Here is a 12520-nt window from a genome sequence, read left to right as displayed (position 1 = left end):
GTTTATTTGTCTTCCTCCTCCCTGCTTCTCATAGCAGAGATAAGCATCTTTTCTGGAAACATGAAGTACTTAAAACCCCTACCCCGGCTGAACACTGTGTTCAGTGCTGCAAGGTGGTGAAACAATGCTCCGAGCTGCCGGCAAACGGGGATCTGTGGTCCTGCTGGAGTGTGTCCTGCTGAGCATATAGCCTTAAAAGGACATGTGTGGGTTACTTTCCCCTCTTGCATCCTGTTATTTAAGCTATTTTAAGTGCTCGGAGGAAGCTGAGCCAGGGCTTGAAGCCGCGTTTGGGTTTTATCGCGGCTTCGCTGCGCCACCTGCACCCGGGCGGGAGATGGCTCCGAGCATGGCGCTGGCGGGACCTCTCCTCTCCCAGCCTGCTCCGCTGCCGGCCCTGCCTCTGCCCATGGAAAGAGGACACTTCAGACGTGCTGCAGTCTCCTTTGCATCAGGCACCTCATAACGGAGCCGGGCCGTGGCTTGTCTGTTAAACCCATCTCGCTTGCTTCCATTAGTAACCCTGGGCTGTGCGCCGAAGGGTTTCCTTTGGAATAGCTTCTATTTTGACAGGCTCTTGGGCTGCTGAATCCCGTTTCAGCTTTCGTTACAGAGGGGTTTTAGACCACCTTCCGTCTGAGGTCTGGCCCCGTTGCGGGACATCCAGCAAGGCACCATATGGTGGGCCTGCAGGGATGCTGGAAACAGCCCTGGGGCTTGCTGGTGCTGCAAAGGTGACTCCTTGTTTAATCCTGCTCCTCTGAACATTGGCTGTGATGCCAGCCGGGGGGCAGAGGCAGCAGGAAGGGAAGCAGCTGCCCTGTGGGATAGCGGTCTCAGCCCTATTTGTCTTGTTCGCAGGTCTAAAGGCTTTCAGACATATTGAGAGAAGAATGGGTCTGTATTCTGCCTCATAGTCAATCACGGTGGTCTTCTAGCCCCAGAGCTGCATCCCTCCAGTGCAGCAGAGATGGGGACTTTGGAGCTCAGGTCCCTGCTGTCTGACCAACAGGCATTTGACGCAGGAAATACCGTACTTTGTGGTTTCCCCTTTCACTTCTGAATAGGCTCAGACACAGCCCGTGGAAGGCTGGTTCAGAAACACTTCTGAATGCTTAAGTTAGACACGTCAAGAAGAACAGCTTTACTAAATCTGAATCAAAATCACATCCATGACCTTATCAAGGGTACAATGTCTTGTTCAAGTCTGATTTTTCTCTGTCCTTTGCCTGCTAACATTGGGGTAGGTGTAAAACTTGGTGGTTTAGGTGGTGGATCCATTGGAAGAAGTGATGCACAAGTGTTTCTGGGTTTACCTGCTTGATTTGGCAGCGTAGCAAAGGATCGTGGTCTGTTCAGTCAAGCGAGTTGGCTGAAGGCATGCTGAGGGTGACAGCAAAGGTTTGTTTGGGGTCCATAGGCCCTGGACATGAGCAAATCCGTTCTTGTCTGATTGCCTTCCCTGGCTGTGAGGCAGGGAAAAGATGCCTATTGTGGAACTAGGTTTAGTAATAAGTGTAACAGAAGAAGCTGTGATTTATCTAGAGGGGAAATAGTTTGCTGATGACATCTCAGGCTGGCCTCTTTAATAAAGCTTGCCTTTGTAAGCTTATATGTTTTTGGAATAAAATTCTCAAAGTGAAGGCCAGACAGCAGCATGTTGCCATCATTAATCACTGGCCCAAAGCGCTTTATTTCATCAGCATTGTTGTAAACACTGACATTCTGTGAAGGATTTGAATGTATTTAATCACCCACTGGAATTGATACTGCTCTTTACCCTGAGACCTGGGGCCTGGGGTGCAGGAGGCAGCACAGGTTTGCTCTGTCTGCCTTTGGATGGCTGCCACTAAGCATTTGAATTTCACTTTCTCCCTAGCTTACAAAAGCAATTTTACAATCCCATATGGCTGTGGAAAATGAGGATGTTTGAAGTGGCCATGTGGACATGCTGCTTGCTGGAACAGTGCTGTGAAATGAAACCTAAACCCCACCACTGACACCTCATTCCAAGGAAATTGACTTCCAGATTTTGCTAAAAAGAAAAAAAAGCATAAGGACTTTAGAGCTGTCATGGTTTTCCTTTATTCCTGACAGTATTTCCCATTAAAGCCTAAGTACTGACCCCAGTGGCAGTGCTGAGGGATTCCCTCTTGAACAAAACCCAACACGCGCCCTTCCATCGTGCAGGCTGGGGAGGACACAAGCACTTTGGGGCAGCTGAAGCTGTTGCTTGAGTGGAATTTAACCCTAGGGCCTGAGGGAGAGGCTGCCGCCTTGTGAATAGCTGGGAAATCCTGTGTGGGCTATGGGAAGAGGTGGGTGGTGAGGCCAGGCGAGGCCAGGGGTCTTTTTTACCACCCTCACTCTACAAACTTTCTTCCTCACATGCAGCCTGAATCTCCCTCTTTTATTTAAACCCATCACCCCTTGTCCATCACAACAGGCCCTGCTGAAAACTCTCTCCCCATCTTTCTTATAGGTCCCTTTTAAGCAGTGAAGGGTCACAATAAGGCTTCCCTGGAGCCTTCTTTTCTCCCGGCTGATGTGATGTGATGACATCCCCAAGGGGTTGGGATCTGTGGATGTGAAAAGCTCTGCATTCTTGTTTTCATTCTTCCCAAGTTTCGTAGGCAATAGCATCTCCTTTGGCACACGGTGCTGCCCTGGCTTGGTGGGTGCTTGTCAAAGCAAGTGTCCTTGCAGAGCAGTCTTGGGCAGGATTAAAGTACTGGCTGCAGCTTTCTGTCAGCAGTAAGTGAATAACATCATTAGCAGCGTGACGGAGAAGTGTAAGTGCGGAGCTGACTCGGTGTTTTCAGCTCGGAACAGAGCAAGTGCTGTGTTTCACTACTGCCTGTTGCTAACACAAAGCCAGCTGCAGTTAGATGCAGGAAGAAAAGCGCTGGAGATCATGGAAAATGCAGATGCTCTGTTGTGAAACTTCTGCCCCACACTCGGTCATACGTGGTCAGCTCTGCTTCCAGGCTGCCCCTGCCCAAAGCCAAAGCTGTCTCGTGGCCTGCACTGGGACCCTCTCTCAGCATCACCATGTGCATTTACCACCTGCCTTTGATTCCTGGTGTATTCTTGATGCTGCCCATTGAGCAGTTACTACTTGGGCTCGGTGTTTTCATGCGTCCATGTCCTGCGCGGATCTTGCTTTCAGCAGAGATGAACGGCCTGCACAATGTGACCCCAAACCAGGTGTGTTGTGATGAGCTGCACTAGGAGGTTCCTCCTTGCCTCCATGTCCTGTAGACATCCCCAGTGCACAGTAAAGCACTTCTGGACATGGGGGCTGTGTTTCTGCTGCCTGGGGCTGGTCATGTTTGGGTACTGGCGTGTTTTAAAACCTCCTCTTGCCCCTTCTCTTCCTCAGACCTCAACAGCAACGGGTTCATCTGTGACTACGAGTTGCACGAGCTCTTCAAGGAAGCCAACCTGCCTCTGCCCGGGTACAAAGTGAGGGAGATCATCCAGAAGCTCATGATCGACAGCGACAAGAATAAGGATGGGAAGATCAGTTTTGAGGAGTTTGTCTATGTAAGTGGTGTTTCTGAACTCCCTGTTAGACAAAGCTCAGCAAGGGAGCAGAAGAGTTTGAACCTGGCTTCTTACTTCTTACCCTAATCCGGGTTTCTTTCTACAAACTGATGACTTTTGAGGACTTGCCATGTAAAAATCTGGTCTTTGCACAGATCTCCGCCTATGAGCAGACTTTTGTGTTGTGCTGTCACTGCCAGCACTTAGATTTGGACAGGGGGGATTATGTTGGATTTTAAACAAAAAACAAATAGAACCCACTCGCTTTTCCTATACAAAAGCTTCATTGGAGGCCAAGAGACCATTTCCACATGGGGTGACAACTGGAAAAAAGACTTGTAGCTCTCCAGGCTTACAGTGTTGACTGGAAGCTGCTCAGTTTTTCCAGGCACATAGATGGATGCCTGTTTTCCCAGTGAATCAGTATCATTTCCTTTCTCAATTTAATGGAACTGCAAGTATTTGCTAAAGACTCGAGAGGGTGTTTCACGACACACTTGGAGATGAGTCCTAGATGCTGATACAGGAAACTTCAGATCGTTTATTGCCTTGAGAAGGAAGAACAGGAGTAAAGAGGAAGGAAAAGCTAGAGGCTGGGTCTAATCTGCAGCCTTTTTCTGTAGAGATAGGTCAGAATTTGTAATTATTTGTATTTTTACAAAAGCACAGCACTGCTGAGGTACAGGTTTAATGTCCACCCCTTCATCCCTCTTATGCTCTGACTGAATGCTGGAAGAGTAAGGAGAGTATGTGCGGTGCATTGAGGGAGCTGTTTTCAGCTATGTTTCTTGCTATTTCCTAATTTATCTTCACCTTTTGTTCCTTAATTGTTTTCAGACCCTCTGAACTTTTCAGTTCGGAGTCAACCAGTAAGTTGGAGGTGGTTTGCAGTTTGTGAACACTTGCATGCTGGGTGCATGTTGGTTTGAGCTGGTTCCTAACTCTAACTTTGCACTAGGAAGGAAGAAATAAATCTCTTCTGTCACATCTGGATGGTAGCAATGACCGAATAAACACAAAGTGTCTTATGGGCACCTAAGCTAGAGAGCGGAAGCAATGGTTACTTGTAGGATGACGTGAACCGACTTGAGGTCGTGGCAGAGTGACTTAGGGTTTCCTCAGCATTAAGGCACATATTCTAAAGCTGGTGTGCAATAACAGTAACTAGGCCAGCAAAGTTGATCTCCATCAAAATCCTGATGTCTAAAACCAACCAAGCAGAGAACCCAAAGTTTCTGGGCTCTTGCATCTTCACTTACCTCTGCCCCATCACAGGGGTGACCAAAACCCGTGTGTGCCATCAGGAGATGGTTTAAACGTGCTGCATCTGGGCAGTGTTTAGAGAACCTGTACCCATTTCATTTGTGTCTTCAGCACGGTTGGAAGTAATTGGGCTCAGTTTTGAGGCTTTCAAGCCAGTGAATGGAACACTTGTTACGCACTATCACAGGTTTGACTCTGACACACTTGAAGAAGATGGTTTCTTGGGTTGTGGGCAAAGTCTTGTGTGTGAACTAAAGTCACAGTTACACGAGCATCTGGCTTACGCAGAAAGGTTAAAATTGCACAAGGGCTTTCTCAGCTTTGGTCCTGTGGAGCTGCTGCATGTGGACCTGCTCTTGGACTGCAGAGGTTTCACGTTGGGTTTTGTTGTGGTCTCCTGAAATCTACTTGACAAGGTAAATGTATGTGAGGTCCTTCATGCCTAATGCTTGTGTTTCAAAAGGCACTTGCAATATGTGTTTGAGAGAGTAGGATTCCTCCCTGCCCACTCTCCATGTTCAGCTTAATACCACAAGCCCCTGCTGGACCCTTCACGTTTGCTGAGTTTGCTATGAAGTTTGCTTTAAAGCTGAGAAGAAACAGTTTCTGCTGTGGCCCTTTCATTGGGGTTGGAGTAGCTGATCTCCGGAGGTCCCTGCCAGCCCTAACGGTTCTGGGATCACTTCATGAAGGTGGTTTTCCTTGTTTCAATTGTAGATTTTCCAAGAGGTGAAAAGCAGAGATATCGCTAAAACATTCCGAAGAGCCATTAACAGGAAGGAAGGGATCTGTGCCATTGGGGGCACCTCGGAGCTCTCCAGCGAGGGGACCCAGCACTCCTACTCAGGTATGTGCCTGCCTTCCACCCCTCTCCACGGTCACTGGACACCATGTGGCCAAACCAGTAGATTTCTATTGCCCTGCGCTCTTATTCTCTGAGAGCTGAATAATCTCACATCAAGGTGAGAGCAGGACAGAATTAGAGGGTAAATAAAGATTAAAAGTGTGTAAAATAAATGTGTATTTCTTTCTGTTAACTGCGCTTGCTGATGAAGTCTTTGTGTCACGCTTGAATGTAATAAACTTGTTGAGTAACAAGTAAAGAACAAGAATATACTGGTAGTTGGAAGTGAATGTTGTATTTCTTTATGGAAATAATACCTTATTTCTAATAAGATAGTGTGGAAGTGATGGTGGAGCTTTTATTTCCCTGGGCTGTTGTAGGCTGGTTCTTTGGGGAAAATCTTTGCTATGTTCTGAAAAAGCCTGTATTAACTTTGCAATTGGTTATCTTAGAGGAAGAAAAATATGCCTTTGTCAACTGGATAAACAAAGCCCTGGAAAATGATCCTGACTGTAGGCATGTGATTCCAATGAACCCCAATACAGATGACCTGTTCAACGCTGTGGGAGATGGGATTGTGCTATGGTGAGTCTTGACGGCTCCTGAAACTGGAGTTTGGGGGAATTTTCTTCCTGTTCCAGGCTGGGTTTGTGACTAATTGTGTGTGCTTAATGTTTTGTGTGTGTATAAGGGGGCTCGGCCATCCAGGCTTTCACTGTCACTGTGTGATGCTCCTGCTTTGCTGCCAGCTTCACAAGCTGGTATTGTTGTCTAGTGGGTTTGCTTGGCCTTGAGACTGAGTTTGAAGGGGAGAAGGTGCTGTGCAGAAGCAGGAGTTGTCCTGGTGCAAACTCAACCTGATGGCAGGGAGCTTGGAGGAGGGCAGAAGGGTTAAATAGCATTAATAATGCTGTTAAAAGTGTTTATAGGTTATTGTTTAGACAGTAACCTCTGTGGTTACTGTTGTTGTGTTCGTAACCTTATGAAGTAACCCCAAAATGGCTTTTCTGGGCTGCACTGAGTAACTTGTTTTGCTGCATACTGAAACAGAAGGTATCTGGGGCTGCTAAACACTTTGGCTTTGTGGTTTTGGTTTGGTTTTCAAATGGCAGTGAATTAGGATAGTGGAGAATTGGATCAGCCTGGAGTTTCAGTAACTCCATCAATACGCAGAAGATGTTTAGTGGCTGCCCGTTGCTTCTCATTTATTTTCTGCTTTGTTTTTTTCTTTAGCCTGTGATTGATTTATTTTAATGAAATTTTACTTCCCCAGTTTCAAGTAATTCAGGGCTTCACCTGAAGACTGAATTGAGTAGGATGTAGTTCATGCCATCAAGGGAAAACATGCCTGTGCTTGCTGTTGCCTAATTCCCTGTGCTCAGGTGCTCCCCCCAGAGCTCTTGAGGTGTTCGTGCCTTGGGGAGCAGGTTGGTTCTTGCCAGCAGCAGCGCACCTTTACAAGAGCAGGAAGCACGTTGTTGTACTGGAATCTGCAGCGGGCGTCAACGGAGCAATGAGTCCTCGCTAGTTCCGTGACTGTGCTGTGAATAATTCATGTGCTCTTTTTGCTCCAGCAGCTGAGATCAGGAGTGCCCAGGAGCGTGTTTAAGGTTTCAGGCTTAGCTATTAATTACAAACACATCCTTGATCGTGTAAATATTAACTTCTGATTTACACAGCCTTTATTTTAAGAAATAAGAATACCCAAAACCAAAGAGGCAAAAGGAAACGTGTTTTGTATCGGTGTGCCTGGCTTTGTTGAGATTCACTGCTCAGTGTTCACACGGTGTTGGTTTTCTTCCCACCAGCAAAATGATCAATCTTTCTGTTCCGGACACCATTGATGAAAGAGCGATTAACAAGAAGAAGCTCACCCCATTCATCATTCAGGTATTACACGTTCCCCTGTTTTTGCTGGAATTCAGGTTCTGGTAGCACTGATGGAGGCAGCGTGGTGGCCTGAGGCATCGCTATTGTGAAGCTCTGGACTTTTATAACTTGGGTTTAATGATGAAGGGCAGTTCTGGGGGTATGAGTACAGTTCAAGAGACAAAAATGAATTTAATCAGGGGCAAACCAGCTGAAATGCTGTGTGCACCTTGTATTGCTGCGGTGATTACACACAGTAAAACAAGATGGTCACTGGAGTTGCCTGTCCATGGAGCTTCCCATAGTACAGCAGGTTTTTGTGAGGATGCCTGTGTGTGAGTATAACTTAACACTTCTCAGCCTTATTCTTATTGGCACCACTCGATGCGACTGACTCAGAGGCTGAAACTAAATACCAGAGGCTGAAATTCAACCCTGGTGCCTCGTTCAGTTCATGTTGATTCAGCCACCACAGTGCTGCTAAAACTGCTCAGCATCGAGGAGCATCTCCCCGAGCGGCTGCTGTTGGAGCAAGGGCCAAGGGGGGATCTCCCTGCTGGGGCTGGATGAAAGGCGAAGCAGCGTCTCCCCGCGCTGTGCCTCACGCGGCTGTCGCTGTTCGCAGGAGAACCTGAACCTGGCGCTCAATTCCGCCTCCGCCATCGGCTGTCACGTTGTCAATATCGGAGCAGAGGACCTGAGGGAGGGGAAACCCCACCTGGTCCTGGGGCTCCTCTGGCAGATCATTAAGATCGGCTTGTTCGCCGACATCGAGCTCAGCAGAAATGAAGGTAAATGAAACGATAGAGCCTGACCACCGCGTTGCTTGTGCTGTCACTGCCAGCCCCACCACTGCCTCTTCCTTCCCCTCCTCTCCTCCAGTGATTTGGTTCTCCTACACCCCTCCCTGGTGCCGGCAGCGGGGCAGCTGAGCTCTCGCTGCTGCAGAGCTCTCCCTTGTGCTGCTTCGTCCTGCACTGACAGCCTCCAAACTCTGAACTTTGCAAATCAATTGCAGAGCTGTGTCACTCCTGCACGGGCTATCGGAGTGCCCAGATGGATGCAGGGGCTTCCATGTCTTCCATTTAAGCTTGCCCATAGTGAACTGGTACTGTTGTTTGGCTTAGATTGAGAATCCGTGGCATGGGAAGCACTGGCCAGCTGGAAGGATGCTCATCTTGGCTTATTCTCGTGAAACTGCTTGGAAGCACTTTTTCATGGAGACTGGAGCACGTTTGCATTTCTTACAGTCATCAGCCTGAGTGTAAAATCCAGGGAATTTTGTTATACAAGAGAATGGAAAATATTTCTCATATGCAGTTCTCTGTGTAACAACCAGCTTGGGAAAACTCCATTAATACCCACGTTATTTTCACTTCATCACTAGCTGCTTTTGTCCCTGCCTTCTTCCCGTGAATTGTGGCTGCAGCTCTTACTCTGGCATGCAGGTTTGCCTCTTGAAATCTCCTTCCTTCCCCTCACAAGCATTTCTCTTCTAGCACTGGCTGCCTTACTTCGTGATGGTGAAAATCTGGAAGACCTCATGAAGCTCTCCCCAGAGGAGCTGCTCCTAAGATGGGCCAACTTCCACCTGGAGAACGCAGGCTGGCACAAGATCAATAACTTCAGTGCAGATATCAAGGTACCAAGAGCTCTCCTGGCCTGCATGTGCCTGGGGAAAGGCTGGGAGCTGGCTGGGGCTGTGTTTGCATCCTTCCTCCTTGGACAGGACCTTCCTTAACCTCAGCACACTGAGCAGGCTTAGCAAGGGTTTTATGGACCAGGTTGCTCCAAGCCCCTGTGTCCAACCTGGCCTTGAACACTGCCAGGGATGGGGCAGCCACAGCTTCTCTGGGCACCCTGTGCCAATGAGAGAGGATTGAGGTGGATTCCAGGTTAAAGGACTGTTGGGGTGGGGAAAAAAACGGTACTTGAGGTGCATGTGGAGCCCAGAGCTCCCCTGTGTGCACGTACGAGTGGTTGCTCTTATTGCCAGCTTCAGAAGTACTCACAGCTGCTGGCTTGTCTGGTGTAACCCACAGGCTGCCAGGTGGTTCTTAGTGCTGTGGACTACAAGGACTTGTAGCTGATAAATAATTAGTGCAGCTATTTGCTCCTCCTGCTTTGTGACAATCCCTGGCCTCTCCTTTAAGCTGTTCTAGCTAATGGGCAAGCACAGGAGAAAACAGACTCCTCATCGTCATCGTTTTGCCTGGGCTTTCTCTTCACTGAGCCCTTTTCACTGTTGCTGTAGCACTAGGGATGGTTGACCGGGGGTTAGGGCCACCCTGGGAGATGTGGGGGACCATGAGGGTGAGCAGCACGGGGTCCCTGCTGTTGGGGAGGAAGCTGTGACACCAGAGCTTGCAGCAAAGGCAGCTTTCAAACAGGCACCCCCCATAACTTTAATGTCACCTATTTCTAACCTTTTCTCTTTGTTTCCTTTCCTGCTGCCTGGATCCCTGCCCTTCTGCTCGCTTTAAGCTTACAGATTTTGGTAATTCAGTAAAGGTACATAAGCCAATCATGCAGAGTGACTTGTTAAAGATGAGCCTGAAGTCAGTTATCTTGTATTCACTGCTGTGTGGGAGGCCTGAATTGTCTTTTTCATCCATTTCAGGATTCTAGAGCTTATTTCCACCTCCTGCATCAAATTGCACCTAAAGGACAGAAAGAGGGAGAACCCCAGATTGATATTAACATGTCGGGTTTCAATGTAAGTATTGGGGCTGTCGTGTCCTCACACTGTACAGCTGAGAACTCCTTGTGCCCTAGAATTGCCCCAGGGCATCTGGGTAACCTGGAATCTTAGTTTCTAGAGCATGATAAGTGTCAGTGGGATGTGCACCCCTTGGGGATGTGCTAAATGAGTGGTTGATGCAGGCCTGGTCACTACCTGCTGGTTAATATAAGTGATTGAAGCCCCGTTTGTGGTTTGCTGTGCTGGGGAGGATGCTGACTCCTGCTTTTCAACCATCAAGTTCAAAAAGCATGGAAGTTGGAAAGCACCATGCTAGGGAGAATGCCAGGACAAACCAGGACAACTGCACTGAGCACAATTCATCCCTTTGATTAGTAGCTGATGCCTAAGGAACGCGGCTGGAATTGTGACACTGCCCCAGGCAGCATAGAATCATAGAGTGGTTTGGGTTGGAAAAGACCTTAAGATCATCTAGTTCCAGCCCCCTGCCGTGGGCAGGGATGCCTCATGTCACCCAACTCTGTCCAGCCTGGCCTTGAGCACTGCCAGGGACTGAGCATTTACCATTTCTCTCTGAGCAACCTGTGCCAGGGCCTCGCCACTCTCACACAGTAAATAATTTCTTCAGGTATAACTGATATACCCAACCTGAACTTCCCCTGTTTCAGTGTGAACCCATCACCCCTTGTCCTATTGCTGCAGCGTCCCTGTAGCCCCCATCAGACACTGGAAGCTGCTCTGATGTCTCCAAGGCTGAACAATCCCAGTGCTCTCAGCCTGACATCCAGGAGCTTTCCATCTGCTCTGCAGCCCGTTCTCTTCCATGGCAGCTCTTGTCTCGCTTCCTCCCCAGGAGAAGGACGACCTGCGGAGAGCAGAGTACATGCTGCAGCAGGCAGATCGCCTCGGCTGCCGGCAGTTCGTCACGCCGGCTGACGTGGTCAGCGGCAACCCTAAACTGAACCTGGCCTTTGTGGCCAACCTGTTCAACAAGTACCCAGCACTTACCAAGCCTGAAAACCAGGACATCGACTGGACCCTGCTGGAAGGTGATGGCCGTATTGGTGGTGGAACTGGCAGGAGGGAAATACCTGAAGTAAACGCAAGAGGCTGTGCCCACTGAAGTAACACCTGTGATTTGAGGCTTCAGTGCTGGTTTACTCATCTGTGGCAGATCAGGAGGGCATTTTGCAGCCTGCGGAGCCCGAACCTGCAGGAGCAGCCTGTCAGTGCCCGTGCCAGGGCTGGGAGTTGGGTTGAGCCCCTCGGTAATGCAGCGAGGTGTTCATGGGAGCACTGATTGTTGGCAGAACTGGGTTAGGGCTTTGGCTGCCTGGCTCCCAGCCGGCAGTGAGCCAGCACCTACGGGAAAGACCTTCCTGCTGCTTTTTCTTGCAGAAGGAGCAAAAGGCAGTGCTGAGGCCTGGTGAAGTCGGGCTGCTGTCCTGAACTCGATCCCAGGGAAGCCTCTTCCTTTGGAAAAGTTATCATGGAAAAAAATACCCCTTTTCTGCTCAACCCCCAGAGTGATGAGCTGTGCTACTCAAAGCGCCCTGCCTTGCAAGGGGAAGCCCCTGCCCAGCTTCGAGCTTGCAGAAGCTGAATGAACCTGTTTTCTCCCATTTAGGAGAGACGCGTGAGGAACGGACCTTCCGCAACTGGATGAACTCCCTCGGTGTGAGCCCCCATGTAAATCACCTCTACGGGTAAGCTCGTGGGAGAGGCCCAATGAGATCAGACTGGAGATGTGCCCACACCAGTGTCTTGGTCACCAAAGGGCAAGGAAAGAGTTTAAGAAAGGGTGATTGTATGGAGTGGGAGATGCTCACTGTACCCTCCCTGCAGTCCATAGAGGCAGGGCTGAAGACAGTTTGCTTATCTTCCCTTATCTTGTGTAAATTGGTACCCTGACATCCCGATACATTTAGATCTGCTTGAGCAACTGGGCCAGGAATGTAACCTGCATTAGAGCAATTGGAACTAATTTCCCTGTCACCTAACTTTAGGGCTTAACCAAGACATTAGGAGGCAAGATCCTCTGGGTCCCTGTAGTCAGTGAAGAGAGGTGGCTTCCTTTGGGTTTTGTGTAACAAAATTCTTCTGGAGATCCATTGCTGATGCCCATGCTGAAACCGGCTTTGCTGCTGGCGTTAGGCACGGAGCATTCCTCCTACCCTGAAAACTACAGAATGCCTTGAATCCTTGTTCTCGTTAGAGTTGTTGAAACAGCAGCAACCTGTAAAGAACAGTAATCATTCCTGATGTGACCAAGTCAGAGAGCACATAGATCTAGAACC

General features: G+C 48.8%; 1 protein-coding gene across 3 annotated transcripts in view; it reads left to right on the top strand.

The window, feature by feature from the left end:
* PLS3 (plastin 3) overlaps positions 1-12520 on the top strand; it is a 36904-nt gene that overhangs the window by 20621 nt on the left and 3763 nt on the right. For 2 of the 3 annotated variants that reach the window (XM_062612796.1, XM_062612795.1), the window contains exons 3-12: positions 3383-3546; positions 5527-5656; positions 6106-6238; positions 7462-7543; positions 8148-8313; positions 9022-9164; positions 10007-10033; positions 10143-10238; positions 11077-11272; positions 11851-11929. In XM_062612796.1, coding sequence (XP_062468780.1) covers positions 3383-3546; positions 5527-5656; positions 6106-6238; positions 7462-7543; positions 8148-8313; positions 9022-9164; positions 10007-10033; positions 10143-10238; positions 11077-11272; positions 11851-11929 — 1216 coding nt within the window. The remainder of the gene's footprint in view (positions 1-3382; positions 3547-5526; positions 5657-6105; positions 6239-7461; positions 7544-8147; positions 8314-9021; positions 9165-10006; positions 10034-10142; positions 10239-11076; positions 11273-11850; positions 11930-12520) is intronic. The other variant, XM_062612797.1, reaches the window with a different exon arrangement.

This window comes from Pezoporus occidentalis, unplaced genomic scaffold (assembly GCF_034315485.1).
Source record: "Pezoporus occidentalis ecotype Australia unplaced genomic scaffold, CSIRO_AGI_Poc_V1 ctg161, whole genome shotgun sequence".
Taxonomy (NCBI): domain Eukaryota; kingdom Metazoa; phylum Chordata; class Aves; order Psittaciformes; family Psittacidae; genus Pezoporus; species Pezoporus occidentalis.
This window is presented reverse-complemented; position numbering and strand designations above follow the sequence as displayed.